General features: G+C 43.8%; 1 protein-coding gene across 5 annotated transcripts in view; it reads left to right on the forward strand.

Annotated features, from left to right (window-relative positions):
• The window catches only part of dmxl1 (Dmx like 1), a 56,961-nt gene that overhangs the window by 7,774 nt on the left and 24,555 nt on the right, over nt 1-24,632 (forward strand). For 4 of the 5 annotated variants that reach the window (XM_079896499.1, XM_079896500.1, XM_079896496.1 and 1 more), the window contains exons 6-24: nt 4,706-4,826; nt 4,908-4,974; nt 5,579-5,751; nt 7,080-7,248; nt 7,792-7,960; nt 8,624-8,800; nt 10,064-10,248; nt 10,418-11,072; nt 13,775-13,896; nt 15,082-15,171; nt 15,269-15,356; nt 17,809-17,928; nt 18,605-18,829; nt 19,730-21,328; nt 21,409-21,519; nt 22,851-23,020; nt 23,807-23,904; nt 23,981-24,146; nt 24,258-24,486. In XM_079896499.1, coding sequence (XP_079752625.1) covers nt 4,706-4,826; nt 4,908-4,974; nt 5,579-5,751; nt 7,080-7,248; nt 7,792-7,960; nt 8,624-8,800; nt 10,064-10,248; nt 10,418-11,072; nt 13,775-13,896; nt 15,082-15,171; nt 15,269-15,356; nt 17,809-17,928; nt 18,605-18,829; nt 19,730-21,328; nt 21,409-21,519; nt 22,851-23,020; nt 23,807-23,904; nt 23,981-24,146; nt 24,258-24,486 — 4,734 coding nt within the window. The remainder of the gene's footprint in view (nt 1-4,705; nt 4,827-4,907; nt 4,975-5,578; nt 5,752-7,079; nt 7,249-7,791; nt 7,961-8,623; nt 8,801-10,063; nt 10,249-10,417; nt 11,073-13,774; nt 13,897-15,081; nt 15,172-15,268; nt 15,357-17,808; nt 17,929-18,604; nt 18,830-19,729; nt 21,329-21,408; nt 21,520-22,850; nt 23,021-23,806; nt 23,905-23,980; nt 24,147-24,257; nt 24,487-24,632) is intronic. The other variant, XM_079896498.1, reaches the window with a different exon arrangement.

The raw sequence follows: 24,632 nt of genomic DNA on the forward strand, positions 1-24,632 counted from the left end.
ATTAAACAACTGAATTGACAAAAAACAGACAGCCATAATCATTTAACACTCCAACCACCCCCACAGGAGAAGTAAACATCTGTGTGTGTCCATTCATGCACATTGAATCAAGTGGTCTGTTATTACAGACTGATCAGGAAAAAAAGCTACACAACCACAAACAGCAAAACTCTTTATTTATGGTTCTTGTGAAGAGATTGTTTCTTCAAAGGTGGAAACTGGACATTGTCCCAGTAGTCGATGTACAGTTTAGTGAGCATTATTCATATTGAGAAGCCATGATTTATTAACAACGACAAATAGATATATTTTGGAAAATATGGAAGCCTGTATTAGATCACTTGGGAATGTGATAACTTTATACTGTTTTTTTATATCTAAATTACTTACTAAATTATTCTTTGTAACCCTTAACTTATTTACCTAACGTTATCTTGTTATGGTAGGAATTTTTTTTCTTTCTCTTTTTTTCTATATACTTCCCCCCACACCCTTCCGATGTTACCGCTGTGATCTGTGTGGAACACCTTTATTTTATGTATCAGGAATATTTATCTTTAACTCGAGTTCACTTATTTTTACACATTTGGTATACCGTGCTGTTGTTTATTTTTTGGACCTTCGTTCAGAAAAATCAAGTGTCATATTAGAAAACTAAATAAAGTAAAAAAAAAAAAAAACAAACAGCAAAGCAGAAAGACTTATTTTCCATGAAAACAAAACTTTAACCCATTAGTTGTGACAATGATACTGTCTCTCACAGATCACTAGAAGAGAGAAATCGTTCTAATCGCCGAACTTCACGACACGTGACCCTAAGACTGATTACTGATAGGCTGTCTGTCACCTGCAACAATCCAACTAACGCTGTTCTCTAACGCTGTTCTCTAACGCTGTTCTCTAACGCTGTTCTCTAACGCTGTTCTCTAACGCTCTTCTCTAACTGTGTTCTCTTCTCTAACGCTGTTCTCTAACGCTGTTCTCTAACGCTCTTCTCTAACTGTGTTCTCTTCTCTAACGCTGTTCTCTAACGCTGTTCTCTAACGCTGTTCTCTAACGCTCTTCTCTAACGCTGTTCTCTAACTGTGTTCTCTTCTCTAACGCTGTTCTCTAACTGTGTTCTCTTCTCTAACGCTGCTCTCTTCTCTAACGCTGTTCTCTAACGCTGTTCTCTAACTGTGTTCTCTTCTCTAACGCTGTTCTCTTCTCTAACGCTGTTCTCTAACGCTGTTCTCTCACTGTGTTCTCTTCTCTAACGCTGTTCTCTAACGCTGTTCTCTCACTGTGTTCTCTTCTCTAACGCTGTTCTCTTCTCTAACGCTGTTCTCTTTACTGTTCTCTTCTCTAACGCTGTTCTCTTCTCTTCTCTAACGCTGTTCTCTTCTCTTCTCTAACGCTGTTCTCTAACGCTGTTCTCTAACGATGTTCTCTAATGCTCTTCTCTAACGCTGTTCTCTTCTCTAACGCTGCTCTCTAACGCTGTTCTCTAACGCTGTTCTCTAAGGCTGTTCTCTTCTCTAACGCTGTTCTCTAACGCTGTTCTCTAACGCTGTTCTCTTCTCTAACGCTGTTCTCTAACGCTGTTCTCTAACGCTGTTTTCTAACGCTCTTCTCTTCTCTAACGTTCTTCTCTAACGCTGTTCTCTAACGCTGTTCTCTAACACGGTTCTCTAACGCTGCTCTCTTCTCTAACACTGTTTTCTAACGCTGCTCTCTTCTCTAACGCTGTTCTCTTCTCTAACGCTGTTCTCTAACGCTGTTCTCTTCTCTAACGCTGTTCTCTTCTCTAACGCTGTTCTCTAACACGGTTCTCTAACGCTGCTCTCTTCTCTAACGCTGTTTTCTAACGCTGGTCTCTAACGCTGGTCTCTTCTCTAACGCTGTTCTCTAACGCTGTTCTCTAACGCTGCTCTCTAACGCTGTTCTCTAACGCTGGTCTCTTCTCTAACGCTGTTCTCTAACGCTGTTCTCTAACGCTGTTCTCTTCTCTAACGCTGTTCTCTTCTCTAACGCTGTTCTCTAACACGGTTCTCTAACGCTGCTCTCTTCTCTAACGCTGTTTTCTAACGCTGGTCTCTAACGCTGGTCTCTTCTCTAACGCTCTTCTCTAACGCTCTTCTCTAACGCTGCTCTCTAACGCTGTTCTCTAACGCTGGTCTCTTCTCTAACGCTGTTCTCTAACGCTGTTCTCTAACGCTGGTCTCTTCTCTAACGCTGTTCTCTAACGCTGTTCTCTAACGCTGGTCTCTTCTCTAACGCTGTTCTCTAACGCTGTTCTCTAACGCTGTTCTCTAACGCTCTTCTCTTCTCTAACGCTCTTCTCTAACGCTGCTCTCTTCTCTAACACTGTTTTCTAACGCTGCTCTCTTCTCTAACGCTGTTCTCTAACGCTGTTTTCTAACGCTGGTCTCTAACGCTGGTCTCTAACGCTGTTCTCTAACGCTGGTCTCTTCTCTAACGCTGTTCTCTAACGCTGTTCTCTAACGCTGTTCTCTAACGCTCTTCTCTAACGCTGCTCTCTAACGCTGTTCTCTAACGCTGGTCTCTTCTCTAACGCTGTTCTCTAACGCTGTTCTCTAACGCTCTTCTCTTCTCTAACGCTGTTCTCTAACGCTGTTCTCTAACGCTGTTTTCTAACGCTCTTCTCTTCTCTAACGTTCTTCTCTAACGCTGTTCTCTAACGCTGTTCTCTAACACGGTTCTCTTCTCTTCTCTAACGCTGTTCTCTTCTCTTCTCTAACGCTGTTCTCTTCTCTTCTCTAACGCTGTTCTCTAACGCTGTTCTCTAACGATGTTCTCTAATGCTCTTCTCTAACGCTGTTCTCTTCTCTAACGCTGCTCTCTAACGCTGTTCTCTAACGCTCTTCTCTAACGCTGTTCTCTAAGGCTGTTCTCTTCTCTAACGCTGTTCTCTAACGCTGTTCTCTAACGCTGTTCTCTTCTCTAACGCTGTTCTCTAACGCTGTTCTCTAACGCTGTTTTCTAACGCTCTTCTCTTCTCTAACGTTCTTCTCTAACGCTGTTCTCTAACGCTGTTCTCTAACACGGTTCTCTAACGCTGCTCTCTTCTCTAACACTGTTTTCTAACGCTGCTCTCTTCTCTAACGCTGTTCTCTAACGCTGTTTTCTAACGCTGGTCTCTTCTCTAACGCTGTTCTCTAACGCTGTTCTCTAACGCTGTTCTCTAACGCTCTTCTCTAACGCTGCTCTCTAACGCTGTTCTCTAACGCTGGTCTCTTCTCTAACGCTGTTCTCTAACGCTGTTCTCTAACGCTGGTCTCTTCTCTAACGCTGTTCTCTAACGCTGTTCTCTAACGCTGTTCTCTAACGCTGTTCTCTAACGCTCTTCTCTTCTCTAACGCTCTTCTCTAACGCTGCTCTCTTCTCTAACACTGTTTTCTAACGCTGCTCTCTTCTCTAACGCTGTTCTCTAACGCTGTTTTCTAACGCTGGTCTCTAACGCTGGTCTCTTCTCTAACGCTGTTCTCTAACGCTGTTCTCTAACGCTCTTCTCTAACGCTGCTCTCTAACGCTGTTCTCTAACGCTGGTCTCTTCTCTAACGCTGTTCTCTAACGCTGTTCTCTAACGCTGGTCTCTTCTCTAACGCTGTTCTCTAACGCTGTTCTCTAACGCTGTTCTCTAACGCTCTTCTCTTCTCTAACGCTCTTCTCTAACGCTGCTCTCTAACGCTGGTCTCTAACGCTGGTCTCTTCTCTAACGCTGTTCTCTAACGCTGTTTTCTAACGCTGCTCTCTTCTCTAACGCTGTTCTCTAACGCTGTTTTCTAACGCTGTTCTCTTCTCTAACGCTGTTCTCTAACGCTGTTCTCTTCTCTAACGCTGTTTTCTAACGCTGTTCTCTTCTCTAACGCTGTTCTCTAACGCTGGTCTCTTCTCTAACGCTGTTCTCTAACGCTGTTTTCTAACGCTGCTCTCTTCTCTAACGCTGTTCTCTAACGCTGGTCTCTTCTCTAACGCTGTTTTCTAACGCTGTTCTCTTCTCTAACGCTGTTCTCTAACGCTGGTCTCTTCTCTAACGCTGTTCTCTAACGCTGTTTTCTAACGCTGTTCTCTTCTCTAACGCTGTTCTCTAACGCTGTTTTCTAACGCTGTTTTCTAACGCTGTTCTCTAACGCTGTTTTCTAACGCTGCTCTCTTCTCTAACGCTGTTCTCTAACGCTGGTCTCTTCTCTAACGCTGTTTTCTAACGCTGTTCTCTTCTCTAACGCTGTTCTCTAACGCTGGTCTCTTCTCTAACGCTGTTCTCTAACGCTGTTTTCTAACGCTGCTCTCTTCTCTAACGCTGTTCTCTAACGCTGTTTTCTAACGCTGTTTTCTAACGCTGTTCTCTAACGCTGTTTTCTAACACTGTTTTCTAACGCTGCTCTCTTCTCTAACGCTGTTCTCTAACGCTGTTTTCTAACGCTGCTCTCTTCTCTAACGCTGTTCTCTAATGCGGTTCTCTAACGCTCTTCTCTAACGCTGTTCTCTAACGCTCTTCTCTAACGCTGTTCTCTAACGCTGTTCTCTAACGCTCTTCTCTTCTCTAACGCTGTTCTCTAACGCTGTTCTCTAACGCTGTTCTCTAACGCTGGTCTCTTCTCTAACTGTGTTCTCTTCTCTAACGCTCTTCTCTAACGCTGTTCTCTAACGCTCTTCTCTAACGCTGTTCTCTAACGCTGTTCTCTAACGCGGTTCTCCTCAGGTACGTGTCTCCTGACTGGCTCGGCGTGTCTTCAGCTGTGGTGTAACGTGTGTCTCAGTGCAGATCCTGAAGATGAAGCCGTGGGTCCTCAGCGCTCCTGGAGAAGCATATGGCATTGCAAGTCAGTGGTAGTCCTTCACGTCACTCTGAGTTTCTCTGAATACACTCGAACCGCTCCAGTAAAATCTCTCTGATGTTACAGGTCCGCCGCTTCGACTCACTTCATCAAGTTTTCCCCTGACGGAGAGTTTTTTGCGACCGCAGGACAGGTTTGTGCTTGTACATGTGTGATATGTGCACTTAATGACTCGGGATTAGACAATATGGTAACACTTTACAATAAGGTTTCATTAGTTTACATTAGTTAACATGAAATAAGAATGAACTGCACTTCTACAGCATTTATTAATCTTAGTTGATGTTAGTTTCCACATTAACTAATTCATTATTAAAATCAAAAGTTGTATTTGTTAACATTAGTTAATGTCCCAATGATTTTCATATATTTGTTCAAAAGCACTCATTGCTCAGAGATGAACAACAGTTTCACTAGCTGCGTTTCCATTACAGATTTGTGCAAAACTTTTGCGATATTTTCTAAATGTCAATAACAAACTATTGCGAAATGACGGCATTTCCATTAACCGATGTTATGTGACTTAAACGTCATTTTTTCCTCTCGTGGAAAACTCATAAGTTATTCCAAAAATTATGGCAACGGATGTTGGTAGATTTACGTTTCCATTGGGCCTGTTTTCAGTTCGCAATTTCAATTTGCGCAATTTGAAGGGTAACGGAAACACGGCTACTGTGAGCGGTTTTCGTGGGGGAAAAAGTGTGCACTTTATTCCAAATTTGAGTGTGTTGTTGCAGGACGACTGTTTGGTGAAAGTGTGGTACAGCACCAGCAAATGGCAGGCGGACGTCACCAAACTCTTCACCCCGCTTGACCTGCGCTCTGAGATCAACTTCTCCTTCATTTACCTGGCTCACCCTCGCTCCGTCACCGGCTTCTCCTGGAGGAAGACCAGCAAACACATGCCTAGGTGAGTCCATCTCGAAGTCTCGGCCTGAAGACGCCTTACACGTGTCCTAACCAGACGCGATGCGATTAAAAAAATAAATAATTGAAAAATAATCTTGTTACTGTTTGAATTTACATAATTTTTCTTACCCCTTTGGCAGATAATTTAGCTTTTTTAAGCAACAACTCTTAATTTTGATTTATTTGCTCCAGAAAACAATACATTTTACTCATCTAGTAAATGCATCTTGATTTAAGAATTTGTAGATATTTGGACTGGAAACAAGACAAAAATACTAAGTAAGAAAAGCATTTTTTACAGTGCGAGATGCGTCAAAATCAATCAAAACCCACAGCCAATCAGAACAGCGTGTGGGCGGAGTCTCGTGGCAAGTCCACGGCATTTCCACACTATTATGTGTGGAATTATCACTGCCACAGTTTGTGTTTGTTGTTCCAGCGCGACATCGCAGAAAAATAAGGTGTGTTCAAGTCATCTCGTTTAGACCGTATTTACGAGTTGAACGCCTTCACAATGCCGTAAATACGAGTCGGGAGCTCGGGATTTTCTCTAAGCCCCGATCTGTACGAGTTGTGGGCGTGTCACTGAGAAACATGGCGGAATACCACAATACTTAAAGGTATTTAGCAGTGATCCCAGCCTCTTCCCAGGAGGACTTGAACGCACCAATAGAAAGCGTTTCTAAAATAGAATCGTTGCGTGTCGTGTTGTGGCAAATTCAAAGTCTTTCTGGTTCGGGTAGGACGCTCTCAGAGTCGAAGTTCCAGGTCTCAGAAGAATTTACTTCATTGAACAAGCAATAAAGTGAGATGCCAGCTGGCCATCTAAAGTTACCATTTCCAGACTTCATGTCTTATGCCTTTTTCTTATCGTTAGGTACCCAATGGGCATCCTCATCTCTACCTCTTCTTTTCTGCCCCTCCTTGTGTTATCGCCACCATTAAAAACATCTCTCTCATCTCTCTCGGGGCCTTCTCTCTATTGGTGGAAAATCTCATCTTATATAACAACCACCTGCATCGCTCCTTCATGTTTCCGGGTACTTTTCACCTGCAAAACCCCTCTGACCTCTCTAACCTCTCTGACCTGTCTGACCCCTCTGACCTCTCTGACCTGCTCTGACCTCTCTGACCTGTCTGACCTGTCTGGTACATCAGCTTATAAACTGAATACATGAGACAAAGAAAATTCCCCAATATTCGTGGCCGGTTAGGACAAAAACTCAGATTAACATGGAAAAGATGCCTTTTAACGTGCGTCGCGTCTCATTAGGACACGGTGTGACGCTCTCGCTGTGTGTGTGTGTGTGTGTGTGTGTGTTCCTCCAGAGGAGTGGTGTGTAACGTGCTGCTGACCTGCTGCAAGGACAGTGTGTGTCGACTGTGGGCCGAAACGCTTCTGCCCAGCGACTGCCTGCTGTCCGGACTCAGACACAACGACAAGACAAACAACATGAAGAAGTCCTCCAGCAACACCCTGAACCAGAGCCCGATGGAGGTGAGCGAGCCGAAGGCTGTGTGTTTACTGGTGGTGCAGCGCGGAAATCTCACGGTTCGGATCATTTGCGGTTTTCGAGCCATGAATCGGATCATTTTTTCGGATCAGCAAAAAAAAAAAAAAAAAAAAAAAAAAAAAAATACATGGGGGGGGGGGGGGGGATTTTGCTTTTCATTTATTACTTAAAGTTCACTTGAAGTTCTTCGATATCACTTCAAAAACTACTAGCCTAACTGATAAAGTACAAACATTATTAAAAACAAGTGAACAGTCAGTGATAAAATAAGAACAAATACACAAATTACAAGCAGAGATGAACACTAAATAACAAAGTTAAAGTTTAACAGTAGTGTTCAGGTACAGAAATTAATAATTAAGCCTAAATGTAAAATAACACTTACTGTTCACTGTAGAAATGAAATATAGTTTCATCTTTGTTAAAGCTGTATTCAGTTGTTTTATTAACATTAATGACAGACGACAGCACACGTTAATCACATGCACCGCTAGTGTTCACTGATGATCTGCGCTCTCTGTTCACAGCTGAACCTGAAGCGCTCGTGGAGAGAGGAGGTGCGGAGCTTATCTCAGCTGTCGTACACCGGTCCTCTTCCACAGCAGCAGAACAAACACTACTCACACCGCGCCAACATCACGCACGCCAACGCCCTGTGCCACTTCCACATCGCTGCCAGCATTAACCCCGCCACAGGTAACGTGACCTTTAGTGATGCTAACTGAAACTCACATGACTGGAGACTGTACAGAGATGATGGTGAACTCACACTCAGTTGGCCTGAATCATCAGGTATATATAATAGTAAATGGTTTACTAAACATGAGTTGATGAAAAGCTATACACTCCCAGTCAAAAGTTTGGAATAGATTTTTAATGTTTTTAAAAGAGTCTCTTCTGCTCACCAAGGCTGCGTGTCTCTATGTAACACTGATAATAATCATAAATGTTTCTTGATCATCAGATCATCATATTAGTGATTTCTGAAGGATCATGTGACACTGAAGACTGGAGTAATGATGCTGAACATTCAGCTTTGATCACAGGAATAAATTACACTTTACTATATATTCACATAGAAAACAGCTGATTTACATTATGATAATATTTCACAATATTACTGTTTTTTTAATGATTTTTAAACAAATAAACGCAGCTTTGGTGAGCAGAAGAGACTCTTTTAAAAACATTAAAAATCTTACAGATCCCAAACTTTTCTGCTGTCGCTCTTGACTCTCATCTTTCTCTGTAACTCTTTCAAACCTGTTGTCAAAACACCCGTGAGACCCACAGGCCTGTGTGTGTGTGTGTGTGTGTGTGTGTGTGTGTGTGTGTGTGTGTGTGTGTGTGTGTGTGTAGACATCCCTCTGCTACCCTCCATCTCGGCCATGAACGGCTCGGATGAGGAGGAACCGGGCGGCTCGTTCACCGTCCACTGGCTCAACAACAAAGAGCTGCACCTGACGCTGAGCATGGAGGTGTTTCTGCAGCAGCTCCGGAGCCGAGACGAGCAGAACGGACCCGCAGAGACGCACGGTACTGTCACATCACTGCATCCGGTACTGTCACTTCAGTGCATTAGAGACTGATTCACCATATTAACATGTGAGAGTGGCAAAACACTGGGAAAGATGAGGGAGAACAGGGTCATGCCATCCGTCCAGCGCGTTTGCTAGTGGTGCAACAGAGCACAAAACTCACGGTTCGAATCATGTGTGAATTTTGAGCCGCGGATAGGATCAATGGAAATGTAGCGCATTGGATCTAAAAAAGGCGTTCTGTGTGATGTGTGTGTTATGAAATGACTCGTTCTGGGATATGAGATTTAGGTCACACTAGAGCTCTAGATGTTCATAAACGGATATTGCGTGGGTAAAAAGCTGTTGTTGTGCGACATTTGTACACTAATAAGCCTGTGAGGATTCGCATGCATCAAAAATGCTTTTCTTAGTATTCTTGTCTTGTTTCCAGTCCAAATATCTACAAATTCTTAAAACAAGATGCATTTACTAGATGGGTAAAATGCCATAAGATATTATGTCTTGTTTTCTGAGGAAATCAATCAAAATGATCTGCTAATGGGGTCAGAAAAATAATGTTAATTCAAACAGAAACAAGTCTATTTTTCTCACCCCATTAACAGATCATTTTGATTGATTTCCTCAGAAAACAAGACATAATATCTTATGCCATTTTACTACTCTTTAGTAAATGCATCTTGATTTAAAGGTGCAGTGTGTGATATTTTGGAGGATCAGAAATGCAGTATCAGACACATAACTATGTTTTCAGTGGTGTGTAAAGATCTTACATAATGAAGCGTTGTGTGTTTATTAGCTTAGAATGAGGCATTTCTCTCTACACACACCGCGGGTCCGCTTACATCCACATGTTTCTACGGTGGCCCTGAACGGACAAAAGCGTTTCGTCACTATGTTGTTCTTCGTGTAAAGAAGCTTCAGCTAAAGTCAGCGAATAAAACACTGGCACAATGATGAACAAATCACAATAACATTCGCAATAACATCGTTTTACTGAATAATAAAGTAAACATCATTTCTTAATTTATCTTTGTAAAGAAACTGGCTTAACTGGCTACTCTCTGCTGTCACAGATGATGACATCACTTCCTGTCGGCCACCGTAACTTCTTTTGGGTGCAGTTCACAACCTCACCACTAGATGCCGCTGAAAATTACACACTGCACCTTTAAGAATTTTTTAGATATTTGGACTGTAAACAAGACAGAAATGCTAAGCATTGTCTGCAGTGTGTGAAGGCTCTCTCTGTTGTGAGCAGATGTGGATGAGGAGGGCCGCAGCGCGTACGGTGTCGCTGTGGATCATCAGGTGGATGTTCTGCTGGGAGACTGGACCCGAGGAGCCGATATGCTGTTCAGCATTCACCCGATGGACGGCTCGCTGCTGGTGTGGCACGTCGACTGGCTGGACGAGTACCAGCCGGGCATGTTCCGACAGGCACAGGTACAACCACAGCTTCCTCACGCCGTGTAAGATCCTGTTAGTTCCGTTTGCATCATCGAATCATTTCCTGCCATCACTGTAAAGCTGCTTTGAAACCATCTTGTATAAAGCGCCTTATAAATAAAGGTGGCTTGACTTGATGACTCACTGAGTTCATTGTGTGTTTCAGGTGTCCTTCGTGTCCAGGATTCCCGTGGCCTTCCCCACCGGTGACGCCAACTCGCTCAGCCGCAGCGTGGTCATGTACGCCTGCAACAAGAACGTGGACCTGGCGATCCAGCACGGGCGTCAGCGGCCCGCGGGTCTCACACACTCGTCCTCGGCGCTAATCAGTCAGAGCAAACCGTCGTCCAACAGCCTGCGCCTCAGCATCTTCACCCCCAGCGTCCTGATGATCTCCAAACACGCCGACGGATCCCTCAACCAGTGGGCCGTCAGCTTCGCCGAGGACTCGGGCTTCTCCACGGTGCTCAGCGTGTCCCATCAGTCCCGATACTGTGGCCATCGCTTCCACCTGAACGATCTGGCCTGCCACTCGCTGCTGCCGCTACTGCTAACCACGTCTCACCACAACGCCCTGAGGACACCCGACGCTGATCTGACCCGCCCGCCGGACCCGGCCCGCAGGAGCCGAGTGTCATCCGGAGGCGTCTCCCAGGACCCTAACGCCGTCTACAGCGAGCTGATCCTGTGGCGCGTGGATCCGGTGGGACCGCTGTCGTTCTCGGGAGGCGTGTCGGAGCTAGCAAGGATAAACTCGCTGCACGCGTCGGCCTTCGCTAACGTGGCCTGGCTGCCCGCGCTCATCCCCAGCAACTGCCTCGGTGAGCACGCTTTCATTGGTTAAGCTAGGGGTGGGGTGGGGGATCGATTCACAAATGAAAGGGATAGTTCACCCGAAAATTTTAATTAGCCAATGTTTACTCACCCTGAAGTCATCCTAGGTGTATATGACATTCTTCTTTCAGACGAACACAATCAGAGTTATATTAATAAATGTCCTGGTAATGAGAGCTATATAATGAGAGTGAATAGCAGTTTCTGTTTTGAAGTCCATAAAAGTGCATCTATCATCATAAAAGTGCATCTATATATCATAAAAGTGCATCTGACCATCATAAAAGTGCATCTATATATCATAAAAGTGCATCTATATATCATAAAAGTGCATCTGACCATCATAAAAGTGCATCTATCATCATAAAAGTGCATCTATATATCATAAAAGTGCATCTATCCATCATAAAAGTGCATCTATCATCATAAAAGTGCATCTGACCATCATAAAAGTGCATCTGACCATCATAAAAGTGCATCTGACCATCATTAAAGTGCATCTATCATCATAAAAGTGCATCTATATATCATAAAAGTGCATCTGTCCATCATAAAAGTGCATCTATATATCATAAAAGTGCATCTGTCCATCATAAAAGTGCATCTGACCATCATTAAAGTGCATCTATCATCATAAAAGTGCATCTATATATCATAAAAGTGCATCTGTCCATCATAAAAGTGCATCTATATATCATAAAAGTGCATCTGTCCATCATAAAAGTGCATCTGACCATCATTAAAGTGCATCTATCATCATAAAAGTGCATCTATATATCATAAAAGTGCATCTGTCCATCATAAAAGTGCATCTATATATCATAAAAGTTCATCTATCATCATAAAAGTGCATCTGTCCATCATTAAAGTGCATCTATCATCATAAAAGTGCATCTGTCCATCATAAAAGTGCATCTATCATCATAAAAGTGCATCTGACCATCATAAAAGTGCATCTGACCATCATAAAAGTGCATCTGACCATCATTAAAGTGCATCTATCATCATAAAAGTGCATCTATATATCATAAAAGTGCATCTGTCCATCATAAAAGTGCATCTATATATCATAAAAGTGCATCTGTCCATCATAAAAGTGCATCTGACCATCATTAAAGTGCATCTATCATCATAAAAGTGCATCTATATATCATAAAAGTGCATCTGTCCATCATAAAAGTGCATCTATATATCATAAAAGTGCATCTGTCCATCATAAAAGTGCATCTGACCATCATTAAAGTGCATCTATCATCATAAAAGTGCATCTATATATCATAAAAGTGCATCTGTCCATCATAAAAGTGCATCTATATATCATAAAAGTTCATCTATCATCATAAAAGTGCATCTGTCCATCATTAAAGTGCATCTATCATCATAAAAGTGCATCTGTCCATCATAAAAGTGCATCTATCATCATAAAAGTGCATCTGACCATCATAAAAGTGCATCTGACCATCATAAAAGTGCATCTGACCATCATTAAAGTGCATCTATCATCATAAAAGTGCATCTATATATCATAAAAGTGCATCTGTCCATCATAAAAGTGCATCTATATATCATAAAAGTGCATCTGTCCATCATAAAAGTGCATCTGACCATCATTAAAGTGCATCTATCATCATAAAAGTGCATCTATATATCATAAAAGTGCATCTGTCCATCATAAAAGTGCATCTATATATCATAAAAGTGCATCTGTCCATCATAAAAGTGCATCTGACCATCATTAAAGTGCATCTATCATCATAAAAGTGCATCTATATATCATAAAAGTGCATCTGTCCATCATAAAAGTGCATCTATATATCATAAAAGTTCATCTATCATCATAAAAGTGCATCTGTCCATCATTAAAGTGCATCTATCATCATAAAAGAGCATCTATCCATCATAAAAGTGCATCTATATATCATAAAAGTGCATCTATTCATGATAAAAGTGCAACCCAGATCCAGATGATAATCACTTCCTTGTATAGATATGTCTGTCGACTTGATGCTCACTAATTTCAATGATGTAAAAGACGCGTGTGAGCGGCGAATATGAACACTGATAAACGGGCTAGATTAAATTAACGCAGTAATGAGCTGTTTATAATTTAAACTAATAACTCCCGCTCGATTGGGACTAACAGCTGCTGTTCATTTCTCTGCTGTTCGATTCTCGATTTTGAATCCAATTTCAATTCGATATCGATATATGCATAGTTTTTTTTTTATCATAGATTTTAAATGAATGCATATATTGAATTGAAATTGGATTCAAAATCGAGAATCAATTTTGAATCGAATCGTAACCCCAAGAATCGCTTTGAATCGAATTGGAGGATTTTAAAAGATCCCCCCTAATAAAAGCAAAATTCACTGCGGAAACCTTTGCAGCTTCTTCTAGAATTCTGATTAGTTCAGCCTGACAGTCTCAAGTTAAAAAAAGAGAGCAAGAGTATGAAACAGGGAAAAGCACTCTGTGTGCGGATTATTTGGGATATTTTTGTAGGTTCTTTCCTCTAATAAGCGAGCTGGAAACTCATCTGTGCTGTGCCATCAGTCTCAGCTGCATAGAATATTCATAACTGTGTATTCAGCTTATGAATGTTTACTGTGCATCTCTAAAACTTTAATTGATGCACCTTTGCTGTGATTGGATGTTGGTCTATTCATATTTCATTTCTTCCCCATAGGTGTGTATGGAAACTCACCCAGCGCCTGCTTCATTGCCAGTGACGGACACTCGCTGAGACTGTATCAGGCCATCATAGAGGCCAAGAAACTGCTGAGTGAACTCTCGAACCCCGACATCTCCGTAAGAATGAGCCTGGCTTTTACATCCATGTGTAAAATGGGGCTGTGTTAGAGGAGGAGAGCGCTGTAGTGTCTCCTGTGTCCACAAGAGGGCGCAAGCGAGCGCAATAAGCAAATATAAACCAAATCAAGCATCGCTTCTTATATTGAAATGAAATGACGTTCACTTTTTAAAGTGTGTTAACTTTTAAAACGATTGTTCTTAAATAAAATATAATTTGCTTAAAGTGCATGCAAGGAAAATGAGGTTACAATAGTGTATAAAACTGTGTTGGTGCATCAGTAAACTGTGTTGGTGCATCAGTGACCTGAGAACACACACTCACTCTCACACACACACACACACACACACACACACACACACACTCACTCTCACACACACACACACACACACACACACACACACACACACACACACACACAGTCACACACAGACACACACACACACACACACACACACACACACACACACTCTCACTCTCACACACACACACACACACACACACACACACACACACACACACACACACACACTCTCACTCTCACACACACACACACACACACACACACACACACACACACACACACACACACACACAGTCACACACACACACACACACACACACACACACACACACAGTCACACACACACACACACACACACACACACACAGTCACACACACACACACACACACACACACACACACGCACACACATGTCTGGTGCACTATCTTTGTGAGGACTCTCCATAGACGTAATGGTTTTTATACTGTACAAACTGTATATTCTATCCCCTTACACTGCCCCTATCCCTAAACCTACCCATCACAGGAGACATTCTGCATTTTTACATTTTCAAAAAAACTAATTCTGTATGATTTATAAGCTTTTGTACCCATGGGGACCTCAATTTAGGTCCCCACGGTGACACGAGTCCCCATAAGTCTGTGTGCATTCAGGTTTAAGTCCCCACCGGTGTAGAAAAACATGTCCACACTCCGCTCTGATCGATGGTTTGGTCAAGTGTGTCGTTGCACAGTTTTTGCCTCCAACTGAAGGGGATTTCGTCAGCAGGAAAAGCCTTTTCCCGCCATTTTCCACATTAACAACGCACCGCTGTACGGGATAAGCTACAAAAACAAACCGCGTCAGTGATGCGTCATGTCTCATGTCCTGTTCCTCCAGAAATATGTCAGCGAGGTGTTTAACATCATCAGCCAGCAGTCGACGGCCAAACCAGGCTGCATCATCGAGCTCGACGCCATCACCGACTTTGTACGTATAAGATCCACTACTGACGTAACTAGCACAAGATTGTCATGTCGTTTCCCACAATGCTCAGCGCTCACCATCTCTCTCACTGTTTGTTCAGCAGGGGAAACAGACGCAGCTGCTGCACGTGTTTGAGGAGGACCTGATCTTGGGAAATGAGAAAATGGACGATAGCCTGCAGGATTCTGGTAGGAGATCATTCTCTCTGGTAGCTCACTGGCTCCGTTTACATGCAACCCAATAACCCATTAGTGATGGCACTGACGCTCAATCGCACTGAGAAGCCTTCATGTAAAACGCCTTAATCGATCCGATTGAGCTCGATCCCAAAGAGACTTCGATCCGATTGAGCTCGATCCCTATGGGGCTATTTACACCTGGCCACTTCATGTGTTTTCTCAGATCGGATAGCTATCTGATTTATCAAAACGATTCCATTTACACCTGGTCACATAAATGTGTTTTTGCAAAACGGATTTAAATCCGATCTTTAATTCCCGCGCTATATGCAGATTTAATGGAGTGCACGTCACGAAAGCAACAGATATGAGCTGCATTTTTTTGATCATCAGCTAAAATTTAAAAATCAAAGACCGCAATAAGAGAGAGCAGTAACAGCCCTGGTAAGATCATTTCGTTTCTTTAATTTTAATGATGATGATTGTGTGTTAAGCATCTGCGACTTACTTTCACTTTGATTTGCGATAGTTTGCACGTTAGATGCAAAGATCGAATAGATGCTCTGCTTCTCATCTGCGGTGACGCGCGTGTTCCAGTAGCGTCGTCATATCTGGCTATAACATTACATATAGCCTATAACACGCTCTCACACGTTTATTTTTGAGCATTTTTGGGAGGAGTACAATTTACATATGTGGTTTCAACAACCAGATGCATTTACACTTGTCCAGTTTCGTCTGGAATGCGGCCCAGACCACCTCCTGAAGTGGTTTGAGCGATCGGATTCAAATCCGTCTCGAATGCGTTTCGGAGGGCATTTACACCTGGTCTTTTCACGATCGGATAGCTATCCGATCTGAGAAAACGCATGAAGTGGCCAGGTGTAAACAGCCCCAATGAGACTTCGATCCGGTTGAAAGGGTTTATTCCTTTTCTAATCCGATCAAGAGAACATGTGATCACTTGATCGGATTGAAAACAGAAACTGAGAGGACTGCGCATGTGCAATGATGTAGAAATAGCGTAATGGCGTAGAAATAGCGTAATAATGTAGAAATAGCGTAATGGCGTAGAAATAGCGTAATGGCGTAGAAATAGCGCAATGACGTAGAAATAGCGTAATGACGTAGACGTAGAAATAGCGTAATGACGTAGAAATAGCGTAATGGTGAAGAAATAGTGTAATGGTGTAGAAATAGCGTAATGGTGTAGAAATAGCGTAATGACGTAGAAATAGCGTAATGACGTAGAAATAGCGTAATGACGTAGAAATAGCGTAATGACGTAGAAATAGCGTAATGACGTAGAAATAGCGTAATGGCGTAGAAATAGCGTAATGGCGTAGAAATAGCGCAATGATGTAGAAATAGCGTAATGACGTAGAAATAGTGTAATGACGTAGAAATAGCGTAATGCCGTAGAAATAGCGTAATGGCGTAGAAATAGCGTAATGGCGTAGAAATAGCGTAATGGCGTAGAAATAGCGTAATGGCGTAGAAATAGCGTAATAATGTAGAAATAGCGTAATGGCGTAGAAATAGCGTAATGATGTAGAAATAGCGTAATGATGTAGAAATAGCGTAATGACGTAGAAATAGCGTAATGAGGTAGAAATAGCGTAATGATGTAGAAATAGCGTAATGGCGTAGAAATAGTGTAATGACGTAGAAATAGCGTAATGATGTAGAAATAGCGTAATGACGTAGAAATAGCATAATGGCGTAGAAATAGCGTAATGACGTAGAAATAGCGTAATGACGTAGAAATAGCGTAATGGCGTAGAAATAGCGTAATGGCGTAGAAATAGCGCAATGATGTAGAAATAGCGTAATGACGTAGAAATAGCATAATGGCGTAGAAATAGCGTAATGGCGTAGAAATAGCGTAATGGCGTAGAAATAGCGCAATGATGTAGAAATAGCGTAATGACGTAGAAATAGCATAATGGCGTAGAAATAGCGTAATGGCGTAGAAATAGCGTAATGATGTAGAAATAGCGTAATGACGTAGAAATAGCGTAATGACGTAGAAATAGCGTAATGGCGTAGAAATAGCGCAATGATGTAGAAATAGCGTAATGACGTAGAAATAGCATAATGGCGTAGAAATAGCGTAATGGCGTAGAAATAGCGTAATGGCGTAGAAATAGCGCAATGATGTAGAAATAGCGTAATGACGTAGAAATAGCATAATGGCGTAGAAATAGCGTAATGGCGTAGAAATAGCGTAATGATGTAGAAATAGCGTAATGACGTAGAACTAACGTAATGATGTAGAAATAGTGTAATATACATATAAACACACACATCAACCCGATCACATGTTTAGCGTTCATGTAAACACTACGTTCAGAATCATCAATAGGAATGAATTCCGTCCGACTGAAACAGGAGTTGTGCATGTAAACGTAAGCCAGTGTTGGTTGTGTTTCTGTGTGGTAAACGCTTGTGTTCGTCTCAGTTCCCAGCCGGACGCTGTTCTCCGCTCGCTTCTTCCTGGTGGTGGTGGAGATCTCGGAGAACGCCAGATCACTCCTGCACATGTGGCATCTACAGTTAGACGCCGTTCCCGTCATTATGGGTTTGTAATGGATTTTATTAAGAAAAGGGTTTAGTATATAATGTGACATGCTTCCTAGTGATCTTGATTCTCAGTAGTCAAGTCATTCTCAGTAGCTACGCTCATATCTATAGACTGAACACGTGATACGCATGTGCGCCGTCAGCGTTACACAGATTCAAGTTTTTGAAGTTTACACGGAGATGATCACGCTTTTCAAAAATTTTCAAAACTTGTATCTTGGATCCTGTTTCAGAGTGTGTGTTCTCGAGCCTCAAACACTGTTGTGTGTGAATGAACGGCCAGAACACATCAAAGTTTCTGTTTCCTGTGAGAACGGTGTGTGTTAGCGGCCCCTAAGTTAATAACTAATGATCTTTACAACGGAAGTGAATCAATCAAAACTAACTTTATCTGGACAATAACTTTATTCTAGATCTGCTGTAAAGCCTGAACACTCTCTGTTACTGTAATCTCCTGTTATCACTGTAAAGCTGCTGTGAAACTCTATATTGTTAAAGCGCTGTATAAGTGGAGACTTGACATGTTTGATGAAATAAAGCCTATATAACAGCATGATCACTAGTTTAACATTATGTCAGCTATAAGGGAAAGACATTTCGATGAAAGGTTATGCTCACAATCATTTTATTCGACTCTTTCTGTCGATTAAACAGATTTGTTTCCGTTCTTTCAGAGCAAGCTCAAACTCCTGCAGAAAGAGAGGCTGCGTCTCCATCACCCACAGACTCCTCACAGTTTAACTTTAAGACGGTCGGCTCACCGCATGTCCAGAGATCGAAACTCAGCACATCCAACCTCCAGAGCGCCTGTCGCCTCGCGCTGACCAGCACCAAAGTGTTCAGCCAGGAGCTCGACGTGCCCGAGGGTGTGGAGGTCATACGAGTGACTCCTGCTGCAGGTGAGGGCAGAACACATCAGCATGTGGTCCGTGTAATGATTACTTTTTCAAGTAACAAGTTATCCATTACTTTTAAAATTTACAAAAAAATATCTGAGTTACTTTTTCAAATAAGTAGCGCAAGTTACCTTGTTTTCCCATTTATTGACTGACAGCTCTCCTGTCCCCATGTTGAGACGAATCGCAGTGCAGAGGCATTGTGTGTGTGTGTGTGTGTGTGTGTGTGTGTGTGTGTGTGTGTGTGTGTGTGTGTGTGTGTGTGTGTGTGTGTGTGTGTGTGTGTGTGAACATGATGGTTATTGTAGTTCTAGACTAAATGTGAGCGTGAAAAATTCACAATAATTCAATAAAAGATTATATATTCCTCAAAATGAATAAAATCAGTGAAATGCAGAATCAGAATACTATGCAAACCTCCAATAACTAAATATGCTAAATAAAACATAAATTTTTATGCATTTATGCATTTATGCATTGGTCCTTTTCCTCCAAACTCACTTCATGAGGACAGCTGAGCTCCTTCTGTGAGACGATGAGCTTCTGACACAGAATAAGGCAGTCGTGTGTTTATTAGTCATGATTAATCAAAGCGTTTCAGTCTTCTGTTTATTCAGAGACAGAGAGTGTGATGCTCACAAGGATTTCCTGGAATGATGTGTGTTATCGTTGTGCAGCCCTAATTTATGGCTTATTAATATAAACACGTGATTAGCCGACTAATCGGCTTAAATGCACGACTACTAGTCGACTAGAAAAATCTTTAGTCGAGGGCAGATGTTATGCAGATAATGTTTATTTTCTTTATTTCCTTTCTTTTTGTATAACTTTTCAGAACAAACAGTCAACACAGCTTCTATGTTTATATTCTGACAGATTATCTGAAAAACATTTGCCTTGCAGGACATTTGAGCTCTTCATCTCTGCAGCCGGCTGGACGGGCTCCGTATCTGCTGGCCACGTCTTGCTCTGACGGATCGGTCCGGTTCTGGAGGTGTAGCGCCGTCTCTGACCCCGATAGCTCTGGAGAACCGGTGTACATCTGGGAGGAGTGGCCTTTGTTAGTGGAGGACGGCGTGGCTAGCACTAGCGCTCTGAGCGTGAGCGGGCAGATAATGGGTCTCAGTTGCTGCCACACCAGCAGAGTCGCCGTAGCGCACCAGAACAACGGATCCGGTTCTGGCGAGCCACTCATGAACGTGAGCATATTCCAGTGCGACTCCACCGGCGGCTCCCAGTGGATGCTGGAACAGATCCTGAAAGTCAGCGGATCTTACAGCCCGAGTAGTAATGACTGCAATAAAAGCCTGATGGTACTGAGGGATGGCTTGTTAAATAATGATTGCTTAGTTGTCGGTGGCAAGAGGCAGGTCCACTTAGACTGGGTTTCCAGAGAAGACGGCTCTCATATATTAACCGTTGGTCTGGGATCCAAGCTTTACATGTACGGGTTGCTTTCGGGAAAACCTCCAGATTTGGGACTGTCCGATAGCAGCAGGGAGCACCACTGTTCTCGTCTGGTTCTTCTCAGAGTGGTGGATCTAGTGTCGTCCGTTGAGGGTTCGCTACCCATTCCTGTCTCTCTGTCTTGGGTGCGAGATGGGATCTTAGTAGTCGGGATGGACTGTGAGATGCACGTCTATTCTCAATGGCAGCCGGCGCTCACCAACGGAGAGAACAGCATCGGTACCGGCAGCGTGACGTCTCTGAAACAGGAGGGACTTAGTCCGAATCCTTCTAAAAAGGCTCTCTCCAGGTCCATGACTAGTTTGGCTCAGAAACTCAGTGGAAAGAGAACCGTGTACGACCTCCCAGCTGAGATGGAGGATTCTGGGTTGTTCGAGGCCGCACACCACCTTTTTCCCACTTTGCCCCAGTATCATCCGGTGCAGCTGTTGGAGCTCATGGACCTCGGAAAGATGCGACGGGCCAAAGCCATCCTTTCCCATCTTGTAAAGTGCATCGCCGGAGAGATCGTGTCTCTGAAGGACACCACTGTCAACCAGGAGCGCCGTCTGCGCTCACTCACAATTAGCGCTAGCGGAAGCACCACCAGAGACCCAAAGATGTTCAGCAAGGGCGAGAGCTCGGACTACACCGAGATAGACTCTATCCCGCCCCTGCCGTTGTATGCGCTGTTAGCCGCCGATGATGAAACGGCCCCCGGTGCCAAAGAAAGAACGGACAGTGTGAGCGCTCACGGCGCCAGTACATCCAGCCAAAGTGTCGCTTACGATGAGCTCTTCTCAAGCCCCGGCATCAGTACGGATGACTTGGACCCATTTGATGCAGATGAGGAAGATGCTAACGCTAAAGTAATTGATCTGTCGAAGTACAGCCCCACGTTTTTCGGCTCCGAGCACGCACAGGTGCTGTCCGGACACCTGCTTCACTCCAGTCTGCCGGGCCTGACCCGGATGGAGCAGATGTCTCTGATGGCCTTGGCAGACACCATCGCCTCCACCAGCACCGACATTGGAGAAAGTCAAGGAAAAGGCAAAGGTCATTATCTTTTATTGATGATTGCAGTTGTTCGTTTGTATAGATGTGTTAGATGTGATAAATTTGATCAAATTTTTCAGGGGGAGAGACACTGGATGAATGCGGACTGAAGTTCCTGCTGGCCGTTCGCCTGCACACCTTCCTCCTGACGTCTCTGCCCCCGGCTCATCGAGCTCAGCTTTCCTGTCAAGGTATGCTTACAAGGGTTTCGATGATGGTTCTTCATCGTTGTCCTGGAGTATGTCGGGCGAGTATGTAGGGGAGAATATCAGGGGAGTATTGTGGGAGGAGGAAGCTGGGTCAGAATTGTGTGAGGAGTATGTCGGGCGAGTATGTCGGGCGAGTATGTCGGGCGAGTATGTCGGGCGAGTATGTCGGGCGAGTATGTCGGGCGAGTATGTTGGGGAGAATGTCGAGTGAGTATTGTGGGAGGAGGAAGCTGGGCCAGAATTGTGGGGCGAGTATGTCGGGCGAGTATGTCGGGCGAGTATGTCGGGCGAGTATGTCGGGCGAGTATGTCGGGCGAGTATGTCGGGCGAGTATGTCAGGGGAGTATGTTGGGGAGAATGTCGAGTGAGTATTGTGGGAGGAGGAAGCTGGGCCAGAATTGTGGGGCGAGTATGTCGGGCGAGTATGTCGGGCGAGTATGTCGGGCGAGTATGTCGGGCGAGTATGTCGGGCGAGTATGTCAGGGGAGTATGTTGGGGAGAATGTCGAGTGAGTATTGTGGGAGGAGGAAGCTGGGCCAGAATTGTGGGGCGAGTATGTCGGGCGAGTATGTCGGGCGAGTATGTCGGGCGAGTATGTCAGGGGAGTATGTTGGGGAAGTATGTCGGGCGAGTATGTCGGGCGAGTATGTCGGGCGAGTATGTCGGGCGAGTATGTCAGGGGAGTATGTTGGGGAGAATGTCGAGTGAGTATTGTGGGAGGAGGAAGCTGGGCCAGAATTGTGGGGCGAGTATGTCGGGCGAGTATGTCGGGCGAGTATGTCGGGCGAGTATGTCGGGCGAGTATGTCGGGCGAGTATGTCAGGGGAGTATGTTGGGGAGAATGTCGAGTGAGTATTGTGGGAGGAGGAAGCTGGGCCAGAATTGTGGGGCGAGTATGTCGGGCGAGTATGTCGGGCGAGTATGTCGGGCGAGTATGTCGGGCGAGTATGTCGGGCGAGTATGTCAGGGGAGTATGTTGGGGAAGTATGTAGGGGAGAATGTCGAGTGAGTATTGTGGGAGGAGGATGTTGGGCGAGAATTGTGGGAGGAGGATGTCAGGCGAGTATTGTGGGAGGAGCAACACCAAGGTCAACTATGCTGTAACGCCAAGGTCATGGGTTTGATTGCCATGGGCTGCATGAACTGATAAGATGTATACCTTGAATGCACAAGGTAAAAATCTTCAGATAACAGCCTCTGCTAAATGCATGAATCTAAATGCAAATCTCAGTCGGTCTTCCACAGCTGTGATATGTTGTGTGGTCTGAAAGGCCTTTGAGCTCAGTAACTCAGTAACTGCATCTGGTCTGCAGGATTGTCCACCTGCCACTACGCCTGGGCGTTCCACTCTGAGGCTGAAGAGGAGCTGCTCAACATGCTCCCGGCTCTGCAGAAAGCAGATCCCACCTGGCCGGAGCTGAGGGCCATGGGCGTGGGCTGGTGGCTGCGCAGCACCAATAAACTTCGCAGATGCATTGAGAAGGTCTGTTGAAACTGATTCCATTTTTATGCATATTAAGTAATGAGTAGAATTTGCCAGAATTGGTACATGTGGGAAACTTGAGTAAATAAAACGTTCATGTTTGCATTCTGTTTTAATGTGTTGGAGATGCATGAATGTCAGTGTGATTATTTATTTTCTCCAGTAAATGTATCTTGATTTAAGAATATTTAGATATTTAGACTGGAAACAAGACAAAAATGCTGAGTGAAGAAAAGCATTTTTTGCAGTGAAAGCATCACGGAGACTCTTACACTGTTTCTGATTGTTGATGTTTTAAAATGACCCGCAGGATTTGAATCTCCAATGTGTTCGAGATTTTTGCAGTGTAAAGAGTTATTGAAGGTTGGAAAATTCCTGATGGCAAACTTAGGGGTCGTTTTATCAAACTTTAAGCTAATAACTATCCCAGTTATGCATGACCTAAACTCAAGCGTCTAATATCCCTAAATTCATTACCTCTCCTACACAGATTGTCCAATCTGCTTAATTGTTTTTCTGTGTGCATGTGCATCAGATGCACGTCTTAAGCCACTATATCTGACGTCTCTGTTTTTCAGAACCTTGAGTTTCATTGAAATCACTAAACTAAACTTTACTAGACTTTTGTCATGCAAGACGTCAATGTCATTTGAAAACGTAGACAAATCAGAAAGGGGGTGAGCGTATTGAGTGTTTGTTTGAAAGCTGATCATACTTTTACAGCTTTACTTGTGCTTCTGAAACCCAAACATGTTTAATAATGTGTGATCCTCTCTCTCCTACCAGGTTGCAAAAGCTGCTTATCAGAGAAACAACGACCCGTTAGACGCAGCCTTGTTTTATCTGGCCATGAAGAAGAAAGCAGTGGTTTGGGGACTGTACAGGTAACTTACACACATGTTGAAGTGTCATTCCCCGTCAGCAAGGCTTCAGTTCACTGAGAGCTTCTGTGTGTTGAAGGTCTCACCAGAACTCAAAGATGACCACGTTCTTCAGCAATAACTTCAGTGAAGATCGCTGGAGGAAAGCGGCCCTGAAGAACGCCTTCTCTCTGCTCGGAAAACAGCGCTTCCAACACTCTGCGGCTTTCTTTCTGCTGGCTGGATCCCTGAAAGATGCTGTTGAGGTTTGCAGTAGATCATCTCTCTCATGTAAACTGTCTGCCTCTGAGCGCACTTTCATAATCATGATACTGTGACGTTCTCATAAGATCTGTTGGTTTTCCACACATGATCAGGTTTGTATAGAGAAGATGCAGGACCTTCAGCTGGCTCTGGTCATCTGTCGACTGTACGAGTCTGAGTTCGAGATGTCCTGCACCTACAAACGGATCCTGCAGAGGCACGTGTTGGGTTATGACCAGCAGATGGCGGCGCACCAGGACCCGTTCTTGCGCAGCATGGCATTCTGGGTATTAGACGACTACAGCAGGGCACTGGACACTCTGCTGGAGCAGCCCAATGAAGGTGAGAGACTCAATCAAACACTGAGGGGCCTGAGACCGCTTGACATCAGAGTCCGCTTTATTTTGGTGTGTGTGAAAGGGGTTTTCCAAACTCAGACTCCAAGGCACAGGCCGGGGTTCGATTCATGTGGATTTAAGTACAAATCG

The sequence above is a fragment of the Squalius cephalus genome (genome assembly GCF_949319135.1).
Source record: "Squalius cephalus genome assembly, chromosome: 16".
Taxonomy (NCBI): domain Eukaryota; kingdom Metazoa; phylum Chordata; class Actinopteri; order Cypriniformes; family Leuciscidae; genus Squalius; species Squalius cephalus.